General features: G+C 33.1%; 2 protein-coding genes across 2 annotated transcripts; both read right to left on the bottom strand.

The window, feature by feature from the left end:
- Positions 1 to 514: 514 nt before the first annotated feature.
- LOC120119092 lies at positions 515 to 964 on the bottom strand. The gene has a single exon (XM_039138981.1). The coding sequence runs from the start codon at positions 962 to 964 to the stop codon at positions 515 to 517; it is 450 nt and encodes a 149-aa protein (XP_038994912.1).
- Positions 965 to 20286: 19322 nt separating this feature from the next.
- Positions 20287 to 26414, bottom strand: LOC120119036 (putative GEM-like protein 3). Its single transcript, XM_039138947.1, has 6 exons — positions 26411 to 26414; positions 24669 to 24676; positions 22718 to 23099; positions 22529 to 22630; positions 20870 to 21141; positions 20287 to 20692 (listed from the first exon to the last, which is right to left on the bottom strand). The coding sequence occupies exons 3-6, from the start codon at positions 23076 to 23078 to the stop codon at positions 20504 to 20506; spliced, it is 924 nt and encodes a 307-aa protein (XP_038994878.1). The 5' UTR covers positions 23079 to 23099; positions 24669 to 24676; positions 26411 to 26414; the 3' UTR covers positions 20287 to 20503.
- Positions 26415 to 26853: the final 439 nt, after the last annotated feature.

The following is a 26853-nucleotide window of genomic DNA, read 5'->3' as shown; positions in this document are numbered from 1 at the left end:
GATTAGGATCGGGTATCTCTAAAGAAGTACGTGGTTTCTTGGATTGCAGTTAGTTTGTTGCAAAGTTTTTTTTCCTTCTAAATACTCTCAATTATTTGACGATAAACACTCAATCATCATGCTGCAGGCGTTGGTGCTCGAATTCCGTGACCTCTAGCAACAACAATAATTCTTTTAACCACTAAATTAAATTGATTCGTCAGACAACCGATAAATGGGGAACCAAACAAATCCCAAGTAGCCATATGGAGGAGATACAAAAGTTTTAGGCACTTGTATCATTCTTCAAAAACTTTTAACCCTAGTACAAGTTTACACTTTTTGCTTCCTTTTATATGTCATCACATTTAAATTAACTCAAAGTATGGGAAAGTCCGTCGTTGGTAAAATAATGTAATGCTATGAAAGTATTATATATTAATCTTTGTTTTTATATATATATATTTTTTTTTGGATAAGTAACTTATATTCATCCAAAGAAAGCAGCAAAAGCTGCAACAAACAACGGTAAACACTATATCAGTCCCCAACTCATATACAAGTGCCTATATACATCATCTCTTCTATGTGTAGAGTGTCTATACAATTTGTAATGGACAGTTTCTTTAATCTTTGTAACAACCGCATCAACTGAACGCGAAACCCTCCTAAAAACTCTATGGTTACGCTCCTCCCAAATGTGATACAAATAAACAGTCCAGGCAAGCTTTAAAAACCTCACTCGAGGGGACTTACCCCTCAAATTCTCAACCAGCCAATCCATTCGTTCATCCCAGTTGTACAGACCAGAACGAATCCCACACACGACAAGAACAGCATCCCAAACCTCCTTAGCAAAGGAACAGTTAGCAAATAGGTGGTCACGTGTTTCCAGCCCATTGCCACACATAATACAGCCATTGTCCATTTCCAGACCAAAACGAATCAACCTGTCCTTAGTGGGCAGTCTATTAAGGATGACCATCTATGAAATGAGAGAGCATTTCGGAATATGAGCAGGGAACCAAATGACTTTGTGCCAGTTAACCTTCTCTCTGCTAGTTCTGATATTTTCCCATATCCATTTGCTACTAATTAAATGCCAATCAGTGCTAGGAAGAAACAAAGTTCTAGCCACCTCGCGAAGCTTCAGCAGTTTTTTTATAATCCAACTGAAATGGCCTTTACAGATCACTTCCCAAAAACTCACAGCTTTAAAACAATACTCTTTAATCCAAGCTATCCAAATAGAGCCTTCATTAGCCAGAATGTTTTTGATCAACAACAAGCAACATGCTTTACTCCACAGAGATAGGTCTCTAAGACCCAGACCACCCTCAGACTTCAATGAACAAATCTGGTTCCATCCAACACGAGCTCCTCTGGCAGGAGAGTCACTGCCCTTCCAGAAAAACCGCATGCATAGCCTCTCAATGTCCCTGACAATCCCCTTGGGGAGGATGAGCTGTCTACTCCAATAATTGAAAATACTGTGCAGCACAGTCTTGATCAGCTGAAGCCTACCCCCAAAGCTAAGCTTCTTGCTAGACCATTGGGAAAGCTTATCCCTAATTCTCACCAAAAGAGCAGCACAATCCTTGCTGGAAAGTTTCCGAGTGACCAGAGGCACTCCAAGATATCTAACAGGTAATTGAGCCACTCTAAATCCAGTAACAGAATGTATCTGAGCAAGGGAACTCCCACTTAAACCACAAGCGAACAGTTCCGTCTTCAGAGCATTGAGCTTAAGTCCTGACAGAGAGTAAAACCCCTCAAGGGTGCATTGGACCCCAAGTACAGATTCAAGGGAACCATGACAGAACACAAGGAGATCATCAGCAAAGCTAAGGTGAGTTAGGGAGATTCTTCTACATTTCGGATGGAATCTAAAAATTCCAAGCTTAACAGCTTTGTTCAGCATAGCAGAAAGAACATTCATCACCATGACAAAAATATAAGGAGACAAGGGATCACCTTGTCTAATCCCCCTTGCCCCCTTGAAATACCCCACCAAGCTACTATTCAAGCAAACAGAATACATAGGGGTAGTAATACACTCCCTAATCCAGTAACAGAAAACTTCAGGAAAGCCCATAGCCTCAAAGACAGACAGCAGAAAGTCCCAGTTAATGGAGTCAAAAGCCTTTTGCAAATCAATTTTAATAGCACATCTAGGAGATAGTCCATTCCTAGAGTATCCTTTCACAATTTCCTGGGCTAAAAGGGTGTTATCAACAATGCTCCTACCCTTTACAAAGGCTGATTGGTTATAGGAAATCATGCTAGGGAAATAAGGAGTAAGCCTATTAACCAGGATTCTAGTGATGGTTTTGTAAACTACTGAACAACAAGAAATAGGTCTAAACTCCTTTGCCATACATGCATTCAAAGACTTTGGGACCAGGACTAATATTGTAGCATTAAAAGCAGGCAATAAACAGGAAGATTGGAAAAAATATCGTACGTCAGCAATAAAATCACTGCCTACAATGCTCCAGGCAGATTTGAAGAAACCAGAAGTATAACCATCAGGGCCAGGGCTTTTGTCCTTACCTTGCTTAAAGAGAGCATCTTTAATCTCCAAATCACTGACCTCCTTTGTAAGGAAGGTATCTGCACCATCAGGGAAAGAGTAGTTCAGAAGGTCCTTCAAAGCTTCAGCTGAACACCCTTTTACAAGAGAATCAGGGGAGCCAATGAGGTTGATGAAATAATCCACTAGCTCAGTAGACATTCCTTCAAAAGAATCATAGCACTGCCCATCCTCACTCTTAATAACCCTAATAGTGTTCCTCTTCTTGTTGGAGAGGACCCTTTGATGAAAAAACTTTGTATTCAAGTCACCCTCCCTTATCCAATGGACCTTGGCTTTCTGTCTATAGAAAACAGCTTCAGCAACTTCTAAATCAACTAAATCAGCATAGATCTTCCTTTCTTCATCAATCCTCCTCTGGTTAATGTGAGCTAGATTGAAAATCTGAATCTGCTCCAATTCTGCCCTCTTATTCTTGACTCTACCAGAGATATCAGCAAAATAATCCAAATTAAACTGCTTAAGAACAGGCTTAAGTCTTTTCAACTTGTTGAATAAGCAGCTCATAGCATCACCAGCACATTGGCCCTGCCAAGAATCCCTAACAATATCTAGGAATTTCTCATGATCAGACCAAATGTTAAAGAACTTGAACGGCTGAGGGTTCTTTGCCATAATTCCCTTATGAGTCCACATCATACCCAGGCAATGATAAACAAAGCTTCTTCTCCTCATTCTTATACTATCATACAAGTCCGCATGCAGAACAGTGATGGACAGTCTAATCATATAAAAATAAATGTCCAAATAATTTTACATTATAATTCTTCGTTAAATAAACCCACTACTCCAAAGCAAAGATAATTGACATATGAAGTGACAATCGTTGACTCCCTTGACTTTGATGAACTATTATGGGTAAATTACTTAAATAGCCACTCAATTATGAATTGGTGTAAATATGATGATCATATTTTCAATTTTGATAATACAACTATTTAAGTATTTTTAATGTAATTGCTTGTCGTTACAAAACAAATGTTGTAGCCTATTTAATTAGATAATGATTTTCGTAATAATTTTAACAAATAGTTTTCACCAATATTTTTATTTTATTTTAAAAGTTTAATATTGATTACAATTTTTTAAATAGGTGACGGGATTAAAGCCTGGTTATTCATTTTAGTTAAAACATACTTTTAGTCAAAAGTGTTTTTTATACAATGAATAATCAATAACAAATAGTTTTTTATTTTCAATTCAAACGTAAAATCTAAAATATTATAATTTTTTAAAATATTTTAGATATAAGATTATTAAAACATCCTCATTTTATTTTTATTTTTTATAATTATTATACTTTGTAAATTTAAAATATATATTTTAATTCTCCATTTTTTTAAAAGGTAAGTTGGTTTCTTTTGAAATAGAAGGAACCCGTAAAATAATAAGGTCTGGTACAACAGAAAAGAGTCAAAAGACCCATTCATCCTAATTTTTTTTTACGATAATGATAAACATTTAATATAACAAAATATATTTTTTATAATATTAAAATATTTTAAAAAAAAATACTTATTAACTCGATCACAATAAATAATTAAGTGTAGGATTAACCGTCAGTTGTCGTTTCATACATTTTAACCCTAATGTTTTTTGTTAAAACCGTACTATTAAATTGGGAAACGGAATTTCAAGAGTTGACCACACTGCGTCTTTCTTTTTAATCTATATTTTGTACTTAGAAATCGGCATTTTTATCCAAAAAATCACCCAAAAATTAATAATTACATGTCAAGCACCTTTATTCAAATATTATCGATCTAGCTCCCATTTCAACAGAGTGGTAATAAAGCGCATTGCAGGATATTACAGGATGCACGTCTTGCAGACATGGACGCAAGGCACAGATCATGATGTGCGCCTTCCTGGAGTTCTGTCCGAGCTGACGTTACGGTGGAAAAGTCCATATTGTAATATGTGCCTTCGCGGGGTTTTCTGACACGTCAAAAAGGCATGGAGTATGAATCGAGCCTTCGATTATTCCTCCTCAATTATTTCACATTTTATTATTACCGCAACTGCCTTAAATCCTAGACGATCCCTCCCCCTCCCTATAAATACCCTCAAATCCAAATATCAATCCACACCAAAATTACATTAACATTCTTCCTATTTTGTTATAGTTTTTACAAGGTAAAATTATTTTTATTATATTATATTTATTTCATATATAATTTATTTGACCAAATTTTATTGTACTAATTATTTTTTATTACTTTTTGCAGTTGTAAAATATAAGACATGATCATATCTCGAGATATTTTGTTGATACGATAATAATATTAAATTGGGTTATTTAAATTATTGTGAATATTTTTTAATTTTTTAGTAGTAGTTTATATTTTAATTCATATATTATTTATTTCATTATGAGAATGATCGCATATTAAAAACAATTATTCGTTTTTGCATATATAAGACTTTCAATCTTTCAAACTCTCAAAACGATACGTATTTCAGCTATTGTTTACTATAATGGAGAAATTCGGAAAGATGAAATCGGCGTTATCTTCACATCAAATTATTCTATCACCTTATCCTTCAAGAGAAACATCACTCTTGAGGAGTTGATCACTAAAATTTCAAAGAAGGTTCATGTTGAAAGTACTAGAAGAATGTCCTCACTTCAGTACATATTTCCAACTGCACTATTTTCGTTAATTTATATAACATTTGAACTCTCCAAAGATGACGATGTTGCTATGATGGTTTATGCTCAGAATTAAAATTCAGACGTTGTTACACAAATGTATGTCACATGTATTAAAGTGTTTGCGGTTCGTGGTATGTAATTAGTCTCCCACTATGGGCTGGCTAAACAAGCTGATCAATTTGACAACCCAACTGTAGTAATGTGTGATGATTTTAACTCGTTAATGGGAAATCAATATCCTGGTACCATCTCATCAACAAGTTGTTACGATCTCAATCATTTTCATTTTTTATGGGAACTTAACAGTAAGTACTACATTTGACGTGCATGGTACGAACTACTACCTCAAACGTTTGAGTCCATGCTTCAATATTTACGAGGAAAAGACGAGCAAGGATACACTTACATCAGCCTCATCAACAAAGAAATGTGGACAAATACATATGATTGTGGATATCGATATGAACATATGACAACCAACTTGGTTGAGGCTATCAATTCGACCTTAAAGGGGGTGCCATTTATCAGTAACTACTTTGGTTAAAACGACATATTTTCGTTTGGGTGCGCATTTTGCTAAGATCAAGGGACAAGCTCAAACTTGGATTTAAAATGGTCATGTTTATCACCCAAGATTAGTTACAAATCTACAAAAAAAGGATTTATGCATCAAATGGAATGTATGTAACAAGCTTCTCTTGAACCCATGAATTATTTCATGTCATAGAAATGTCATGACCTCTTCAAGGAATTGAAGCTAACTCGTTTAAAGTTAATCTACAAGACAAGTGGTGTGACTGTGGGTTATTTCAAGCTCTAAAGTATCCATCTTCCCATGTCATAGCGACTTGCTCTTATACCCGTCGAGACTATAATCGTTTTGTGGATCTCGTATACCAACTTACAATTGTATTTAAGGTATATGAATTTGAGTTCCCCCAATAGTTAATGAGAAAGAACCATATTAGGTTCAGAATTGACTTCCGATTGTACCAGTTCCGTCCTTATTGAGGAAGGCATATCGTCCAAAATTCACTCAAATTCATTGTGATATGAATATTCGAGAGACGTCGAAAGAAAACAAAATAGGGTATGCGATACCACACCCATGATTGGAGAAGAAAGAGATATATGTCGATAGCATTTTTCGATAATCATTTGCTCGACACATTTCTCTATACATAGGTGTCAAGACACATTTTGATAACATGATTCGAGTTGACGTAACCACATACAATGAACTTAGTTGCGAGATTTATCGGACATCAAGATATATCCTATGAGTTGTAATATGCAAGCCCGAGCAAATATTTTAGCCTGTTCCTCGGAACCGTCTTCACTTAAATGTTGAAAATTTGTAGCCAACCATGATAACGATATTCGACCACCGTTTAAATTAGGCAGGATACCTTTAAGATACTCCTCGCAAAAGGAATGCTAATTACCATCCGCTACACCAGAAATAACATCCCCATCTACAAGAAGCCTCAAATATATGAAAACATCCTTTAGTGTAATAGTGTACTCCTTACACAAAAGATGTAATATTTGTGTCTTTGGTCTCCACCTCTCAATAAGTGCAGAAATAAGGTTGGATTCAAGGTTATAGTGCCCTTCATATTTCGTTTGTAACCAAATTCAGCCTCAGCTAAATACGGCCAGACACGACTCGATATCTCTAACTTAACATTACGAATAAATTGATCTAATATACGGTCATTCCCCTAATTAAATAAATAATATAAAAATTAAAATATAAACTAATACTAAAAAATAAAAATAAAAACATTCACAATAATTAAAATAACACAATTTAAAATTGTTACCGTATCGATAAAATGACTCGAGATATGATTCTCATCTAAACGCAACAACCACCTTCCATTTTATAATTACAAAAAGTAATAAAAAAAATTAGTAAATTAAATAATAAACTATTAAATGATTATAATATAATAAAAAATTTATAGCTTCTAAAAACGATAACAATACTTATTTAAAGCTTGTTATAAGAATTGATAAGGAAGAGAATAAAAAATTTTGGTGTGTTTAAGTGTTGTATGAGATGGTATTTATAGCAGGAAAGGAGTAAGGGGATGAGCGTTTGGGCGGTATTAAGGGGGTAGGTGGTAATTTAATGATTCGCACCTTCCGTCACGTGTCAAATTCCCTGCTAAGGCGCGGATTACAATCCACGCTTTCCCATCGTGGCGCCAGCTCGTAAAGAACCCAGAAAGGAACTCTTGATGATCCGCGCCTTCCGTCCACGTCTGCAAAGCACATATCCTGAAACACACTTTATTATCACTATGTCAGAAAGGGTGCTAGATCAGTAGTATTTAAATAAAGGATGTCTGACATGTAATTATTGATTGTTTAGATTTTTAGGTAAAACACCTTAGAAAATAAACTTTTTAAAATGAATAACACTTTTCTATTATTTTATTAAAAAATACATCTAACCAACATTATTTAAAAAAATGATCCATAAATTGTCCACATAAGAATACTTCGTGTTCTGCAAAAACATATTTAAAGATTTTGATTTCTGCAAAACGCGAGATCCATCAACATGAAAAAACTTAGATGCAAGAAAGACATGGAACTCACTTTCTACATAAAGTCTTTAAACATTTTCTACAACACGCAAAGTATTACTACATGACTAATTTGGGAGTCATTTTTTTAAATAATGTTGTTGAGGGTCGTTTTTCTGATAAAATAAAAAAGGGTTGTTGAATAAAAAAACCATTAGAAATCAGAGGATTTTTACAACCGAATCAATTCAATTAATTATAATTTAAATTAATTCAAATAATCAAATTAAATCAGTGTGATAAAATTTAATATCATAAACATATCTTAAATAATTAAAATAATATTTAGGATAAATTACACATTTAGTATCTAATCTATCAATTTTGGTTCATTTTAGTATCTTAACTTTTATTTTTTTTTCTAAATCATGCATAAAGTTTAGTTTTTGTTTCATTTTAGTATTCTGCCATTAGAAACTTTAGTTTTTGTTTTATTTTAGCACTCTGTACAAATTTTACGTTAAGTTTTAAGAAAATGAAAGTTTAGGTATTAAAACTGATAATTTAGGTACTAAACGCGTTAAGTTCTTAATGACGAGGTACTAAAATGAAAAGAAAACTAAATGTTAGGTATGATTTTGAAAAAAAATAAAAGTATAGATACTAAAATGGATTAGAACTGATAGTTTTGGTAGCAAATGCATAATTTACCCTAATATTTATACTGGTTAATTTAGTTGTTTTAATTATGAAATTTTATAACTGAAAACCAATCGACAAATGCTATTTAACCTATCTTTCAACCAACTAAATCGATTAACCTGATTAATTTGAAAACAAGCAAACCCATTAATTTTGGTTTTGTCAATTCTTTTTTGTTAGAATCGAAAATTACTCTACTCTAAATATTAGGGCACATGTTAACATAGAATTTTAACTACTTATTCTTTCAAGATGTAGGTTAGGTTTGTAAAAGAGTCGAGCCGAGTTCGAGTATTGTGGAGTTCAACTCGATTCGAAAATTCTAAAATGGAGCTCGAATCGGTTTAAAAACTCGCAAGCCTAAAATTTTAAAACTCGACTCGAACTCGAAACCATGAATTGAAGCTCACAAAAGCTCAAAAAACTCTAAATGAAAAAAAAATCTTAAACTTAACTCGATTGAAGCTCAAACTCAAACCTGAACATTAAATACATGAAAACTTTATATTGCATTTTCTTAAAAAAAATCAACACATAAATGTTAATATTATTAATAATTTATTTTTTTAAATATTAATTATTATAGTTTTGAGTTGCTCACGAGCTTCTTAAGTCGAGTATCAAGTAGTTCGTTTTGGCTAGTTAAGAACTCGAGTCACGCTTGAGCTCGAGTCAAGTCTATTCCAATCGAATATTTATCGAGTCGATCTCAAATAACACATGATATATTTCGTCTCATTTAGAGCCCTAACTAGGTAAATGTCTTGGCCTGTTCATTGCTGATCACTTTATCTTAAATTTGTTGTTTGCTTCTTCTATACATTACAATAATTACTAGAGGTTCCTCGTAAATGCATATGCAATTATCTAATAATATGCATTCATGTCATAATAATTATTGGGTTTTTTTTTTCATATCAGCTACTAAAAATGCTGAATATAGCTAAAATGATGGTGTATGCTTTATAACTGCAATCAGATAATTTCTTTTTTGAAGCTGCATCCGTATAAAATATTCAAATAACAGCAAACGTTTAATACTAAAATAATTGCTCAAACTGTATCTTTTTTCTCAAATAGATGTATAAACTATTTTTTGACTAATCCTAGTGTCTAACATTTTCTCCGTTACCATTTTAGGTGTTTAACGTTTTCTCCGTTACCATTTTAGGTGTCTAACGTTTTCTTCATTAACATTTTAGGTGTTAGGGCGTTAACCGCCGTTAAAAAAACCTCGTTAAATGACACATGTCATACTAGGGTAATTTTGAGAATTTTATTTAAAAAAAATAAAATTATCAAAATTAAAAAAATCTGCGCAATTCCAACCCCCACCCCGCCGCATTCCCCCTCCCCTTAGCCGGTTCTCTCCCCATCGTCCCCTTCGCCTGTGCTCTCCCCATTATCCCTATGCTTCAATTAATTATAGTTTGGGTTGAATTTAATAATAAATTTGAGATTAAGAGTAGGGATTTGGGTATTTGGTTTAAGGATTTATGTTTATGAACTTATAAATTTAGGGAGATTTAGTTTTCGATTAGTTGCGAAAGTATGTGGTTTTGTTAGTAGGTGATTGGCCGGTCACATGTAGTTGGTTTTTCGACCGATTGACAGTGTTGATGGTGGACGACGGTGACAAATAAATTAAAATTAAAGTTTTAAAAGTTTTATATTTTTTTAAGATTTGAACAACTTTTAGTTTTTTTTTTTGAAAAAATATTTATGTTTTTAAATAATTTTTTAAAAATTACTAGAACATGACATCGAGATTAGTCTAAAAATAATTTAAACACTTATTAAAAATTATATAATTTTGACACTGATTTGTTTTTATTAAGCGAAAATCAAAAGGCTAACTGATAAACATAATTCACAAAAGTAAGTGGTGAGTTAAACAACAAAGAAGGGAACATTAGGGTTCCATTTTTCAGCAGATGTGAGGGAGGGGGACAGGGTTTCCCATGTGATATCAAAAGCAGACAACAAGGCAAAGAAAGACATCTGATGAGACATACTGACAATGCATAGAGACAGTACTCCCCAGAAAACAACACAAGATGTGCCCTAAAACCCACAAACAAATAATATTTTTTATTTCTTTGCGAACTGTGAATCAAAAACTAAAGAGATGCAAGTATAATGGTATTGTCAGGTGGAGGGAAACCGCTAAGCCAATACAGACAGATTACAAAAGAAGCAGACAGAATTTTCATTTCATTGTAAGCTTTTTTTCTCTTCCTTTGTATATCAGTTATTTGGCTCTCACACGTTTCCCCTCTGTATCTGTCCGACCAACCCAAAAACTAATTAAAAATAAAAAGTTGAGAGTTAAATTGAATAGCAATATGTCATTTCCACACGAATTAAGTAATTTTCGTGATTAAAAAATTATTTTTTATTTTTTAAATTCGAGTTTAAAGATCATAGATGTCATGAAATTTTAATATCTAAAATTTAAAAATTATCTTTAAATAAATAGTTTCTTATACTTACATCATATTAATAAAAGAAAATATGCCGCTCCCCTCTCTACCAACCAACATTTGAAACGGGAAACGGAGATTCTCTGGGAGAAACAAATAGCAGTAACGGGACGGGGAAAAGGGGTTTTATGTTTGAGAGAGAGAGAGAGAGAGAGGAAATTACGGGTAAAAGGGAAGTAGATAGTGACATGACCTGAAAAGAGTGGGACGGCCTTGATTTTGATTTGCCATATTCTTTTACAGCTTTCTTTTCTCTCCCTTTTCTTTTCCAAAACAAAGTAAAAACAGTTAATATAAAAATAAGACTTAATATCAAAATAAGTGTATAAACTATATTTCAATTCTTCAATAGGTGTCGACTACTTTTTATTTATCCATATACTTAATGTTACAAACGTTGTTTATTTAGGTGTTCAGCTATCAATGACGTTAATTTTTTTCATTAAGTGACATATGTCATCATAATCTAGTGATTTTTATTTTTTTTAAATATTACTATATTTGTTAAAAAAATTCTAATTTATCTTAAATTATAAAAACTCCAAAATACTTAAAATCCCCAAATCCTATATCGTCGTCGCCCTTTCCGACCATGACCATCGTTGCTGACATAGTCTCTATCATCCTCCTAGCCATACATCATCCATTGTCGTCGAGATTGCATGAGATCACTATTTTCATCCTACGGTTTATGGGATATAAAACGTTGATTCTTCGTCAACCAGTCACGATTTCACATGAGTTTTCGTCATCTAGGGGAGATGAGGTCGGGTGGAACTTCGTCGACAGCAAAGGGTAATAACTGACATAGGTTTAGGGATTGAACACCTAAATGAGTAACATTTGTAATGTTAGTCACTTGGATGGGTCAAAAAATAATTTAGGCACATATTTAAGAATTGAGATATAGTTTGGGCACTTATTTTGGTATTAAGCCTAAAAATAAGTGCCTAAACTATACATTTTTTTCTCATTTAAATATCTAAATTATTTTTTTGGTTAATTTAGGTGTCTAACATTTCTAACGTTATACTTTTATGTATATGGATTGTTATCATCGTTAAATTCAAAAGTGAAATGACACGTGTCATCTTTATAAAATTTTAAAAATTATATTTTTAATAAAAAAATAAAAATTAGTTGAGCATGACATGTGTCACTTAACAATATAATTTAACTTCCATTACTGTTGATGACACCTAAAAGTGTAACGTTGAAAATGTTATATAGATTTGAATTGACTGAAAAATTTAAACACCCAAATAAAAAAACCAATATAATTTAGACACTTATTTTTATATTAAACAAAAAAATATATGTTAAATAAATAAATAAGACAGTGGGTCCCAGCTTTAGTTCTTATGTGGCAATTATTTTCATACAAAATATAAACAAAATAATTAACATAGAAACAAAACCCTATCTCGTTTGTTTTCTTCTTCCTTATTGTGATATGTTCACGGCAGAATATCATATTTAGCATTATTATTTTAATTATATCGTATTTGTGTTTTAAAAGAAATTTGTTATTGAATTTATTGAGCGATTTAAGTAGTAAAGAGATTGTTATTTTTTTAAAAAAAACTCAAATTCTAGTAGATAAGTTTATAAGGTGTGTAGTGTTATCAAAATATTAAAAAAAATTGAATAAATATTACCTTATAAACATCTTAACTATTAAAAAAGTTATTATTTAATGGACAAAACATTTAATATTATATATATTGTTTTAAAATATTTAATGTGATATTTGTATTTCAATAAAACATACTAATATTTTATTTTGATAAAATGATTTATTTTGACATTATCCTTGTGCTCATTTCTCTAGGTTTCTTGGATCGACAGGCTTCATGCGTGGCCAGTATTATTCACTACTTCCAACTCTTCTTTGTTATTGAAATCTATACTTTTTAAATTGTTGAAACAAACTTAGGGTGCGTTTGGATGGGGAATATGGGATTCCCCGAGAATGGAATCCACATTTCCCCGTTTGGTTGGTCGGGAATGTCATTCCCGGGAATGTTTTATTACCAATAGTGAATTTTTTGGGGTATATTACCGGGAATATCATTACCTCCCTTCCCTTAGGTATTGTAACATTACCGGTGTTTTGGACTAAAATGCCCTTAATTTTTTATTTTTTCAAAAATATTCTTATTCTTTTATTGAATAATAAAAATTCTACGAATGTTAAATTATAAATTTATCCTTAAACTATTTTAGATTTACAAAAAAAAGTCTATAATTAAAATTTTATATGAAGTTCAGGGGTTAAAATAAAATTTTACCCTTTCATTAAACCTTTTTTATATTTTTAATTTTGTAAAAAAAATTATATAAATTTTATGAATTTAAATTTTTTAAAGAAAAATATATAAATATTTTTCAACTTGTAATATTATACAAATATATAATAAGGACAATTTGGTCAAATATACATTCCAATAATCTTTTATTCCTTTAACTAAACACAGTAATCTTACATTCCTATTAAACCAACCAAACACAAAATACAACATTCACAGTAATCCTATTCCCTATTAATCTTTTATTTCCACTGATAATCTTACATTCCGTGAACCAAACGCACCCTTAGAGTTATTTCTTAACCATTAATAACGCCAACAGTCCTGGCATACTTTTAATAAACCCTAAAGATACGTGGACAGCTAAAGGATACAATATGATGTATCAATGTCTGCTATAAATGTGGGAATAGTGTGGTTAAGGGTTTGAACGATTTAAAACATTCAACTTCTTGTCTGTCTCTATCTAAGTTTGAATTCAGATATCTACTCCCAACAGGATCTGTCGTGTCAATTTTTGAATTCAATGTATCCGTATTTACATGTTTTAAATGTCTGAACTTTGTAGGATATTTTATGGTTTCTCCAGCCTTTAGGCATATCAACTTAAATTTTAGCTTGTTCTTCCAAAATACATACTTGAATTCAAATGCTTCTCAATGATTCCATTTGGGGTTTAAGTGATATTGTGATTTTGAAACCAATAACATTATTTATTACCATCATCTCCACCTTGTATCAACAATGGACATATTGTACGAACCAACTTTAATCAGCGGATAAATGAATTTTTATTATTTTTAGAGGTCATGAGTTCGAAAACTAACAATTATAACATGGTAATTGAACATTCATTGTCAAATGATTGCATCTCATGCCGTTGTACTCTTTGCAACTTTTGTATTGTTCCAATTGCATTCATTTCTGCCTAAATTTTGGTGTTCGACCAAGTCTAAATTTTGGTGTTCGACCAAGTCTTATATCCCAATGACAACCTATGTTCTATAATTTTAGTTCTCGTCATCATGGTTAAATAAGATTTCCTGTCTTTGGTCTAACTTTATATTAATTTATAGTGTTAATAATACATTATTGGAGTATTTCATAGAATTATATTATCTGTTATATCTCTTTTAGATTTTTTTCTACAAATATACATATGTTGTTATTCTTTTTCGTATTGAATCCTAAGACTTTCAGAGTTATTCGAAGTCTCTGAAATTTTGTATTCTTCATACAACTATAATTTCTAGATATGATCTCTGATAGATCCATGCAATTAGTAGTATCTACTATATATATGACAATCATATCTAATTAACCTGTCAACTTAGAAATAACCCTCATCACTATGAGACTGGCTCCAACAATAAGAGTTAATATATAAGGCATCTTGATAAATCTGGGGTGAATACAAGGTAATATATATTTAAACTTTCAATCATTTGATAATGAACACTCGTACTCATACATATACAGTGCTAGAGGCAGGAACCTCAAGTGATTATAATAAACCCTTTAATCATTAAGACCATTTGGTTCGTACTACATGTCACCGTAAATCCCTAGAGATCAACACACGCCGTTTCTCCCGTCAATCACTGTTGAAGGTTGAAAAGTGTCTTTCTTTCCAGTGCATTGGTTTGCAATATTCCTATCAAAGAGGATTTTTACGTAGCGTATTCAAGAGTCTCTCATGCAAACTATTTAAGTCAATGACTAAATTATTCAATTCTCTAGATAATGCGTCACACGAGAAATTATTAGATGTATTCGATTCATAACGTCATTTGTGGTCCTAATCAATAAAATTTATCTATCTCAAGGTAACTTTCAAATAATTACGTATTCCTTTTTTACACGGAGGAAAGAGATGAAGATTCACATTGGAAAAAAATGAGGTAGATGGATTTTATTGGTTGAGACCACGAATGACATGGTGAGCCAGATCTATCTAATAATTTTTTACGTCACACATATTAATGTTTTTTTTATTAATCTGGGTAAGTACAAGGCAGTATCTGCTAAAAAAATAAATTGTTAACCTTTCAACATTGATCACTCACACCACTAACATCTATGGTGCTCGAATCCGGATCCTCAAGAATAATAACAATTCTTTTATAATGAAGGCCACTCGATTCGTGACACACACATCAATGCTGAAATCTGATTTCTAGGTAAAATGGTCAAACTCAAATTTACACTTGGGATGGCTTCCAATCCGAACAAATGTCTTGAGATTCACACTTGTTCTAAATTTGCACGCTTGTTTCATTAGGCAATAACATTTCTTCCTGTTTCATCTTACAGATAAAGAAAAATATTTGACCTTGACACAGTAAAAGGGAAGAATATCGGTAGCTACAAGAGTGATCAATTGATATAATTTTTCTTGCTTTTAGGTATTATTATGCTTGTATTTACAACTATCAAGGCGATTAACCCACTACCTTTGAAGAAACATAATGGGAAACTTGGATGGTTGGAAACTGAAAGGATGAGTAAAACAAACATTTTGATTAATAGCTAGGTAGAATTTGGAAATGATTGGGAGTTTGAAAAAAGAAGAAGCAACGAACTAATTTATTTAATTGGTTAAAGGAATCGTTGTTATTCCTAGATGTCACAAGTTCGAGCACTAGTGATTGCAACAGGATGACCGAGTGTTCATTGACAAATGATTGAGAGTATTTAAAACAAATACTACTTTATAATCACCTTAGTTAATTAGTGATCCATCTAAATTTCAAATGACAAACCAACACCGGGTTTTATGAGGTTTTGCAAGTAGGTCTAAACCAGACATTTATACTTACAAGTTCATTGTTTGAATTGAAGGAAAAAAATAATTGAATTCAACTTGTTTATTGTTTATAGTAGAACTAAACTCAAGCAACTAGAGTTATGATGATTCAAACTCAAGTATCTTAATACTTAATTAGAGCAATTGACTAGTTGGTATATATATAGAATTTTTTTACAATGTGTAAAATTCTTTTAATTTTAGACTTTTTAAGACCATTGGGTGAGAGAAATTAAATGCTGAGATTAATAGTAGAAAATGAAAAAAGATATTTACTGGAAAAAAATGCAATAAGTTAATCTCAACTTTTGATTTTTCTCAATTTAATGGTCGTAAAAATGTGTAGAACTAAAAGAGTTTTGCACAGTATAAGTGGATCCTAAGCTATCTACTTTAGGGAGGTTTTTAATGAGACTCCTAACTATGGTCTTATTAAATAAATTCAATCTTGTAGAACAAAAAAAAAAAAGAGTTTTACACAATATAAATGGATCGTAATCTATATATATATATATATACACACTAAAAGAGGTTTGCACAGCATAATAATATCTTGCCATAGATAATAACTAAAATTCTAATTAATCATATTTAAATTATATTTTAACATATTTCTATAGTTGTAATTAATCGATATTCAAGTTTATCTAATGAAGTAAATTATTTTAATAATAACAATTATTAGTGAATAAGATTTTTTGATAATTGAATTATATTATTATATATATCGTAACCTAAAATCTGATGTAAACATTACGAGCGGATAGAAGAGATCACATTAATCATCAAGGTGATCGTCAAATATAAAATATACTTACCAAATCGATTAAATTCTTTAATAGTCTTGTCGTCTAGCTCAGTTGGTAGAGCACAAAGCTCTTAACCTTGTGGTCGTGGGATCAAGTCCCACTGAGGGCAATTCATAACGGAAGTCTTCCACGGAAGCTGCTCTCAACCTGACGGTCGTGGGATCGAGTCTCACTGAGGGCAATTCATAACCGGAGGTCTTCCACAGAAGTTGCTCTCAACCTGACGTTGGGGCAGCCTACTACCCTACCTCCCCCTTACCACATTACATATGGGAATAGGGTCAACTAATTTTTTTTTTCATTTCTCGACATCTCAACTCTTTTGACCGGTTAAGCCTGTATTTTTTTAATGAGCTTTACAAGACGGGGCCAAAGAAACGAGTAGACTTTGAAATAGCCAATGAAAGAATGTGAAATCATAATATAATAGACAATGATGGCATCGGCTATTAAAATCAATTCTAAGGAGTAACCTAGAGATTACGACTAAAAGTATGGATGATGGCCATCATTATATCAAAAGAATAAGAATTATTTGGCCCAACACTCAAATGCCAATGCTTTGTCAACCTAATTTCTTGAGAATCATCACTTTATTTTTAGGGTAAATACTAAAATAAGTGTCTAAACCTACTTTTTTTCCAAATAGATGCCTAAATTATTTTTTGACTCATCCAGGTGTCTAACGTTACAAACGTTACCTATTTAGGTGCCTGAGCCGTCAACAGTGTTAATTTTCCCGTTAAATGACATGTATCATAATATGGATTTTGAATTTTTTTAAACAAATAAATTAAATATTATTATATTTATAAGAAAACCCCTAATTTCTCTTAAATTATAAAATAGCTTCCAAATCCCTAAAATATCCAAATCCTCAGCTTAACCCGCCCCCGCCCCCTTTTCGACCACAACAACCACTACCAACGTAGCCCCTACCATCCTCTTCATCATATGTTGCCGTAGTTGCCATCGATTGGCCGTCAGAATCACGTGGGATTGCGCTTTTCAACCTATAGTTCGCAGAGTATAAAACGTCAATTTGCCGTCGACCAGTCACGATTTCTTAGGGATTTGGTCAACGGGGGGAGAGGAGGTCGTGTAGAGTTTTGTCAACTGCAAAAGGAAATAACCATCATAGGTTTAGGGATTGAAATGAAGGTTTTCAAAGTTTTAGGTTTATTTCAAAATTTGTGTTTTCTTTATATATATAGATATATAATTTTAATTTTATAATTTTAAATAAAAATTTAAATTTGCTAGACTGTGACACGTGTCACTTAACGAGAAAATTAATACTGTTGACAGCTCAGACATGTAAATGGGTAACGTTTGTAACGTTAGGCACCCGGATGAGTCAAAAAATAGTTTAGACATCTATTTGTGAAAAATGATATAGTTTGGACACTTATTTTGATATTAAACCTTATTTTTAATGCAATTTATTGCCACTACCAATGAGTTGGTTAAAGTGGTAAGCAACTTGATATCGCTTAAGTGAATCTTGAGTTAGAGCCTTTTTTATACAGAAAATCTCTGTTGGAAGACTCACCCATTAAAATTAGATGTACGACCAGTAAATGTGAATCCTTGGAAACCGGGAGAGAGAAAAAAATGAAAGAAATAAGCTTTCACCCGAAATGATTTGCTTCAAAACAATGTAAGAACTTTTGTACATTGTAAATGCACTAACCGTCTTGAAATTCGTGGTGTTAAGTTTCTTCTCAAATTTCACTTTCCTGGAATAAGATTCAATATCTTAGTGAAATGATATCTCAACCGAACAAATTGAATATATATATATATATATATTCTTGACTGTCGATGACTCACTTAATTAATCAACCTTTTTTCATCTTTTCTTCCACGTTGATTTTGGCACTATTATAGTCTCAAAATTAAGATCAACCATGCCGACAATGAAAATTACATTTTAATCAAAGGGAAAAAAATGCCTATATATTTTATGATACACTTCCTAATGTTAATACAATGAATTTTAGGTAACTGCTGGTTCTTTGGTTTAAGCTTGTTTGTAGCAATGGCTCTTTTTCTTCTATTTAGATTAGAAAGATTTTTAGCGAGTCTCATATGTTGGATCTGGCTTTAATTTTAAATAAATTGATCTTTGCCGTAAAAAAAAATCACCAGCTAATACTATTTAAATATTCCCCTATTGTAAAATTGCACAGATGGTTGTGAAAAGTGCTACTAAGGGTTGTCGTTTTCTAAGTTTTTCTTTGCTATTTTCTAACCATTCCAATGGCTATAGTTGGTCGTATGTATACGATTGTCACCATGGAGTTCCTCATCCTGCTCTGAACAAAACCCAATCGGTGGTAACCCTTTGTCGGAGGAGGAGGATGGGAGGAAGAGGGACGACATGGGTTGATTTTTTTTTTTCTAAATTTTTTTCTTTTTTAAAATAATATTTTTATTATTAAAGAATAAAAATATAACGGTAGACTTATAAAGTGTAACGGAAAAATCCTTAGACACGTATTTTTAATGAAAAACTCTTTAAGTATCAAAAGTCAATTTGAAGTATAATTTAAACACTTATTTTTGTATTAAACCATGAAAATAATATCTATAAAATTTAACGAGAGTAAATAAAATGAAACTAAAATCTATTGATGTAGACAATTAATTTTGCCTTAAATAGTAATTAAAAGAAAGCAGTTGTGTTTTCGTTTCTTTTAGAAAGACTGATATTGTTGCCAGTGGTGCTCGTGTCAGCTGGAATTAGATATGTTATCTGAGGTCTGAGAGTGGACTTGGAGTTGAGGATATTGGAGGCTTAAATAAGACTTGCATTTAGGCGTTGATCAGGAACATTCTGACTGATAAAGGCTCTATCTGGGTAACTTGGATTAATGCTTATATTTTGAAGAATGGTGACTTTTGATAGGTTAGTATTTCATCCAATGTAAGTTGAAAATTTAGGGAGATCCCGAAGCTAAGGTCGAATGCTCATCAGCTGTTTGCTAGTGCAAACAGTAGGGTGCTTAAGGCCAAATGAATTTGGTATGAAATTAGGGTGAAGAGGCCTAAATTCCCCGACATAATCTTGTTTGATTTGTTATGTTCTTAACACAATATCATTGTGTGGATGGCCATTTTCGGTACGTTGCTTTGTAAGGATAGGCTGTTGTGGATGAAAATTCATATATATGATGATAAATGTGTTATTTGCAGTAATATGACTGAAACCAAATTCATTTATTTTTTTTATTGTATCTTTGTATGGAATCTCTAGGAGGATATTCTGGATTTGTCTTCATCCCGTTAATCGATAGTTCGATACCCTGCTTGATAAGGCAGTTGCATATAGCAAAAAAAAAAAAGTGAAAAATATGGTATGCTATGAAGTAATAGAAAGGATTAAAGCAAGTCAAACTACAAACAGACGAGTTCAAAACAGCACAGATTCATTTTATCGTATTCTTTCAACTTCCATATGATTTCCAGATACAACTACACCATTACCTAATCTTTCATTGGCATAGAATATCGAAGAGCTTCCGAAGTAGCATTTTCATTCAAATATGCCTCCAAGCAGTGGAGCAAATGCTCGCATGACAGCATGTTACAACCGGGGGGTGAATGCTATTCTGGTAGAAACAGTATCACACAGATTGTAAGCTATGTTGTTGCAAAGCTTCCTGCAAGCATGTAACCGCACCTTCATAATTTAAGAAGCCCATGAACCAAAATTCATGACTATCGACGGAGATAATCTGGATGTACTTTTCAGAAGGATTGACTCGGCTTGTTGAAGGATTAATTGCTTTAAGTTGATGTAATGGGATAACTACCTGTTTAAGCCAACCGAATAAATGTCAAGAATCATAACACAAACGTGCAACCAAACCCTTTGATACAAATGGTTATCGATGTGGTATAACTTTGTCATCCTGAAGCGGAGAGGAAATATGATCTCATTGCTACCAGTATTTTATAAATGAAAGCATGTAAGGTTAATGCAAACAAACCTTGTAGTAGCTCCATTCCGTCTTGCTACCGTTTTGGTAGGGAAGAGGACTGTCACTGCAATATGCTAGCTTTGCTGTAGATACATATAAAACTCCCATGACAGGACCAGCTGATGTGGATAAGTAACATGCAAATGAATTTTGAAGCTGCTCTTCTGGAACTGTCTCAAACGTTTGTCTAAAAATCTTCTCATAGCCACCTTCTGCTAGAACCTTTGTTCCCTGAGCAATTCTTCCCATGGCAGCCTCAGCAAAACTAGGGCTTGTTTTTACTGATAAATAAAAGAGATAAAAACATATGTTCAGTAATTTTATGTATGTGAAACTGCTAGATAAGCAAGAATATAAGGCAGGGAGGTGAGAGCAAGGTTCATGAACAAAAGAAAAAAGAATCCATCAAAAATAGCATATGATTTTAATTTAAAAATGTAGACGTAATTTTCCATACATCTTTCTTTTATAAAATTGAATATTTGACAGTATACTTCTTATGTCCAAACAAAAGCAAGAGTGTGATTCTAAAGGCAAGCACCATACAAGACCAATAGACAAGAGACCAGATAAGAATAAGGGTACATAAGATCAATATTTTGCTGTCATCCAATGTGTGAATAAATTGAGCATATTCATAGTGCAATGCAAGAGTTGTCATCAACAAATGGACATGAGACCTGAACAATGAAATAGCAAACATTGTTTCGATGGTAATAATTCTATTCATTAGTAGAAACGAGAATGTATCTTGTGACATATTCAACATATGGGTAGGTTTGAGCTTCATTAAGGTTGAATCGGATGATCATATATGATTTAAAAAATAATACTAGGGTTGAACTTGAAATAATTAGCTCACTTCTAAGTTCTAGTCCAAGGTCAAACACAAGAGATTGGAGACAATGAGAAAACAAACAACAAAGATTCTTACCAACTATCGGGACCTAAGGAATGCAATCTCATGAATCTATATAACTGTCTCATCAGTCTGAGAAGAGAGACTAGAAAGCTAATCCTAACCGCCGGGACACATGGAAGCAGTAACTACAAAATCTCTGGACACGAAAGCTATGTGATGCCCCCAGTTTTACCGACCCTTAAATTTTACATGAAATTCTATTATTTCCCAAGTAAATAGTTCAGAATAATTGTTAACTGCAACCAACATTTGACTAAATTGATAATTGCATTTCCATAAAACACCGGCCGAAAACATGTTTAAAAAAAGCAATGAAGAATATCACTTCCTCTACCTTTCCTTAATCACAAAATCTAAAATTCTCCAACCATTTGGAAAAATGATGCTTACATAATATCCTTCATTACTCCTAGAGGTGGTGAGCTAACACCAATCCAACAAAAGAAATAGTAGTGTAACCTAGCCTTAATCCAGATAGAAATCCCTAATTCAATATCTGAGATTTCAATCTTCAAGAACTTAATATCAATAGCAACAACCCAAAGAATCACATAGTTCTATCTCATTACAAACTAAAACAAATCAAATTACCAATCCCTCGTTATCAATTCTAACTTAAAAGCTCATATATTGCAATCTAATCCAAACCAGATATAATCACACAAATACAATCAAGAAGGAAAACACTAAAAGAAATTAAAAAATAAAATAAATAGAAAGCATTAGGAATTTTAAAAGAAAAATACAGTGCTGCCACGTGTTCCCGGCCAGATCCTCCGCTTTCTTCGTCGCTTCAGCCACTTTTCTCCCCCATCTCCCCAAGACATCCTTAACTACACCCATCTTCTCTGTTTCCAAATTCAAAAGCAAACAATTTAATCATCAAAATTATCAAATAAAAGATCAAGTTAGAAATAAAACGTGTAATGGCTTGCCTTTGAAGGAAGCCGAAGAAGATTCTGGAGGCGGAGCATGAACAACGTAAGGATTGGATCCGTAAGGGGCTGACATGGTCGCGCTGTGATCCACAGCAGGCGATTCACTAGCCAGTTCCGGACTCCAGTGAACTGATTTTCTCGAACCCGATGGCGACTGAACCTCTGATTGCGGGCTTTGAATCTGACTTGCTTTCAGATCCCGAGTCTTTTTCTCTTCCTTTTCATGTGGCTCTGATGTAGGCACCATAACGAAGCCCTCCGCGTCCATTGCGGGATCCGAATCTCTCGGGTTCGGTTCTCGAGACGGAGACTGAGTTGAGCTGGATTTTGGATGGGTTTCCATCTTCGATTGTTCCATTCTTCTGGAACGTTCGAGGAAGAAAAAGTTGCGCGTTGAGTATGGGTGAAATTTAGCAGAGGGACTGTTATTTAACCTTTGATTTGTTTAGCACGGTAGGAGCTGTAAAATTTATTATTAAGTGATTGGGAATATTTAAATATATATTAATTTATAATTGTTTTAGTTTAATAAAAAAATTAATTTGTTTAAAAAAGAGGATAAAGAACACTACATAACACTTAATTTTGTATGTTGGTCCATTTATACATTAAATTTTTAATTTTAATAATTATAGTACTGATTTTTAGGTTTATATTCAATTATCTTACTCCTTTAAGTTAGTTGATTATTGAATAGCGACTATCGAATAAGAAAAATTAAAAATTGATGAATAATCGTAAAAGCGTAAATTATTAAAGAATGATTGAGATATTTTATGAATTAGGAAGAATGAAATGACCATCCAGCTCAGTTGGTAGAGTATAAGGCTCTTAATCTTGGGGTCGTGGGATCGAGTCCCACGGAGGGTATTTTATAATTTGGAGGTCTCTTACGGAAGATGCTCTCAACCTGGTGTTGGGGGTAGCTTATTATCCTACCTCCCCCTTACCCCATTACATATGGGAATAAAGGTCAGCTAATTTATGAATTAGGAAGAATCAAAATTTAAAAGTTTAAATATTGAGCATGAAACAAAAAAGACAGAAAAAATCATTTAGGACTTCATGTTGCATCAATCATCGAGTTATAGGAAGGAAAACACGTAAATTAAAAAGTAAAAATTAAAATATTATCTTAAGTATGTGGGGTCGAATCGGATAATATATTTTTAACATTATATTTAACTCTGACCTGTAACACTGTAATCCAATTTTCCTCGAATATTCATGAATTCCAATGTAAATAGTGATAAAAAATTTCCTTTAAAACTGCTTATAATTTACTAATAAATAATCATCCATAAAGATAAAATAAAATGAGATAAATACACGGGTTTACAAATCGATGGAGAGCTCCAAAAATATATCTACAAAATACAAATACAAAATACCAAATACCAAATAAAGTTACGACTGAATACAAAATGGGTTCATAATAGTACATACCCTCTAAAGATGACTCAAGTCGTAGTTTGAAGGTCTCTGAAAATCTAGTCCGTTGCACTAGAATGTCTGGTGAAAATAACTCCCCACAAACTTCCATAAGAACCTGCGCACGGAAAAACATTCCAAACTCTAAGCTTACGAGCTCAGTGCCTCATTAATAAATGTACTATATTACATTCATTCATTAAATGAAATGGAAAGTGGCACAGGTCTGAGCATACAACTACTGAACTACTAATATGTGGCTGACATCATGGTGCGACTGAGGGATTCTGCATCTCGGAGCTCACACACCCCTCTAGCACTGCCAATGTACCCTCGGGTACACCTAGGGTGAGATCTGAAATTTTGTATTGGAAATATTCACACGCCAATTCACACCGTCGAGTCTTAGGGCATCTGCACCCAATTGGCCACTAAAGTGCATGACAATGACTTGGATCCACTGACTGTCGTATTCTGCTAGAATGAACTTGGGCGTCCTGGTTGTTTCCCGAGCATCAAACAAGGCTAGTTTTATGTAACCTAGTTGTTAATGTTTCTACTGTTATGTTATGAATTTATGTTATCAATTCAAGTCTTATTTGAGATTATTCTAAGTATATGGGGTACCTCGAGTCTAATCCCTCAACCTTTGGATTATTTATCCAAATCTATTTGTGAGTACCGATACTGACCCTTCAGTATCGATATTAAACCCTTGGTATCGATAGCCACCTGATGGTATCGATACTCACTGACTGACATGGCTTTTGGATTAAGGCAATATCAATACTCTGGGGTAAGTATCGATACTTTGGTGCTGGGGTATCTATACTTGGCTGAGTATCGATACCAAATTTTGGTTTGATGTTTTGAAAAATACCTCATTATCGATACCCCTATGGGTAGTATCGATACTTCTGCTATGATATCAATACTCAATGAATGAGTATCGATAATACCTTTATAAAACTGCCTATTTTCTGCCCGAATGAAAAATAATATCGATAATGTTCTTACAGTATCAATATTGTCACTACTGTTCTTACAGTATCAATACTGTCGCTACTAGGTGCCTTGTTTTGGCATGAAAAATCATATCTTTCTATCCCAAATACCCCATTGAGGTCGTCAATTGATGCTTAAATGTTTTATTTGATATTAGGGGTTATAAAGAGTCTGTAAGCATACAGAAAACACTCAAACAATGCAATCTACCACGAGCATGCTTCAAGCTCATGTACTTACACAAATCTTACCTAATGAACTACATGTGGTATAGAAGAGTTAATAGTGAGTTACCTGATGATTCTATGTTGCTAGGGACGTCAAAGGTTCAACCCAAAGTGAGTTTTCTCTTACCACTTACTTGATAGCTTTTCCCCCACCTCTTTCACTATACAAGAGAATCAAAAACATTGGTTACTAATATGTTTTAGGGGTTAAGAAGGGTTTAAAAATACTTTCTAAGCTATAAATCGCTGAGACGAACTGAATCTTCCAAGCTCACTAAACCCCTATTAAACTTATTTACTAAAGTCATGGCCAAACTTTGTGTTTGGGAGCTTGAATTGAAGCTTATGATGGTTAGATTCTGAAACTTCCTTTTGAAATCCTTAGTAAGGATTAAAAACTATAAAGTCTTGATCTTTGCTAAGGTTTTGTGAATGAGAAAATAAAGGAAGAAGAAGAGTAGATGAGACAAGCTTGTAAAAAAGAAATGGACAAGCAAAGATGCGATCTCACCAAGTTTTAATTGGTTTTCAGCTTTAACTTTAAACTATGGTATAATTTCCTCCTTGGTCCATATGATTCTGACTGCATATTAAAACACCCTTTTTTATTCTCTACTAGGCTTTACTCAAGCCCAAATCCACTTCAATTTAGGTCAAAACTCGTACTTTTTGAACTTCACCATATCTGCATCCTTAACTGATAGTAACTTGATCGCAGATAATCTAGGAAAAGACGCACGCTCCTCTTAGTTGATTGAAGAGATCGTCTATCCTAGGAAATGGATAACAATTCTTGATAGTTAATTTATTCAACTACCTGTAGTCGATGCACAACCTCATCAACCCATTATTCTTCTTAACAAACAACACCGACGCTCCTCAATGAAATATGCTCAGTCGAATGAAGCATTTCTCTAGAAACTCCTGAATTTTATCCTTCAATTCCTTCAGTTCTATCGGTGTAATGCGATAGGGAGCAATGGACACCGGAGCCAAACCTAATATTACTCCAATGCTAAACTCCAACTCACGCTTGGATGACAAACCCGGTAATTCCTCTGAAAACACGCAAGGAAAATCTCCTACTGCTCAAAATTTCTCGAGTTTGGGTGTCATCCACGTGAGCCAAGAATGCCTCATACCCACGATCGATTATTCTTCGGGCTTTCAAAGCCAAAACTATATTTGTTTGGAGGGATATCTCACTAGTCACTACTAACTTGGTCTCATCAACTGTTCTTAGTTTAAGTCAACTAACTTTGCACCTTAAACTGGCATCATGCTCGGTTAACCAATCCATCCCCATTATCATGTCGAACTCCCTGAAGGGTAACTCCATCAAATCTGCTGGAAAAGTCTGATCCTGGATTCTCACTGGGCTATGTCAAAAAATTTTATCCTCGAGGACATCTAGACCTAAGTTGCTCGTTACCAGAACACCTATCTTGAGATTCTCTACTGGAGTTTCTA

The sequence above is a fragment of the Hibiscus syriacus genome, unplaced genomic scaffold (genome assembly GCF_006381635.1).
Source record: "Hibiscus syriacus cultivar Baekdansim isolate YM2019G1 unplaced genomic scaffold, ASM638163v2 tig00110330_pilon, whole genome shotgun sequence".
NCBI lineage: Eukaryota > Viridiplantae > Streptophyta > Magnoliopsida > Malvales > Malvaceae > Hibiscus > Hibiscus syriacus.
Note: the sequence above shows the minus strand (reverse complement) of the source record. Positions and strands in the feature narration are given on the sequence as shown.

Bases quoted from the DNA above. Each gene is read 5' to 3' on its own strand.
- LOC120119036 (XM_039138947.1), bottom strand. From the start codon at position 23,078: ATGGAACAATCGAAGATGGAAACCCATCCAAAATCCAGCTCAACTCAG. The intron at 22,631-22,717 runs GCAAGCCATTAC...ATTTGGAAACAG, and splicing joins TTCTTCGGCTTCCTTCAAAG to AGAAGATGGGTGTAGTTAAG. The intron at 21,142-22,528 runs GTATTTTTCTTT...TTTATTTATCAG, and splicing joins CGGGAACACGTGGCAGCACT to TAAAAACAAGCCCTAGTTTT.
- LOC120119092 (XM_039138981.1), bottom strand. From the start codon at position 964: ATGGTCATCCTTAATAGACTGCCCACTAAGGACAGGTTGATTCGTTTT.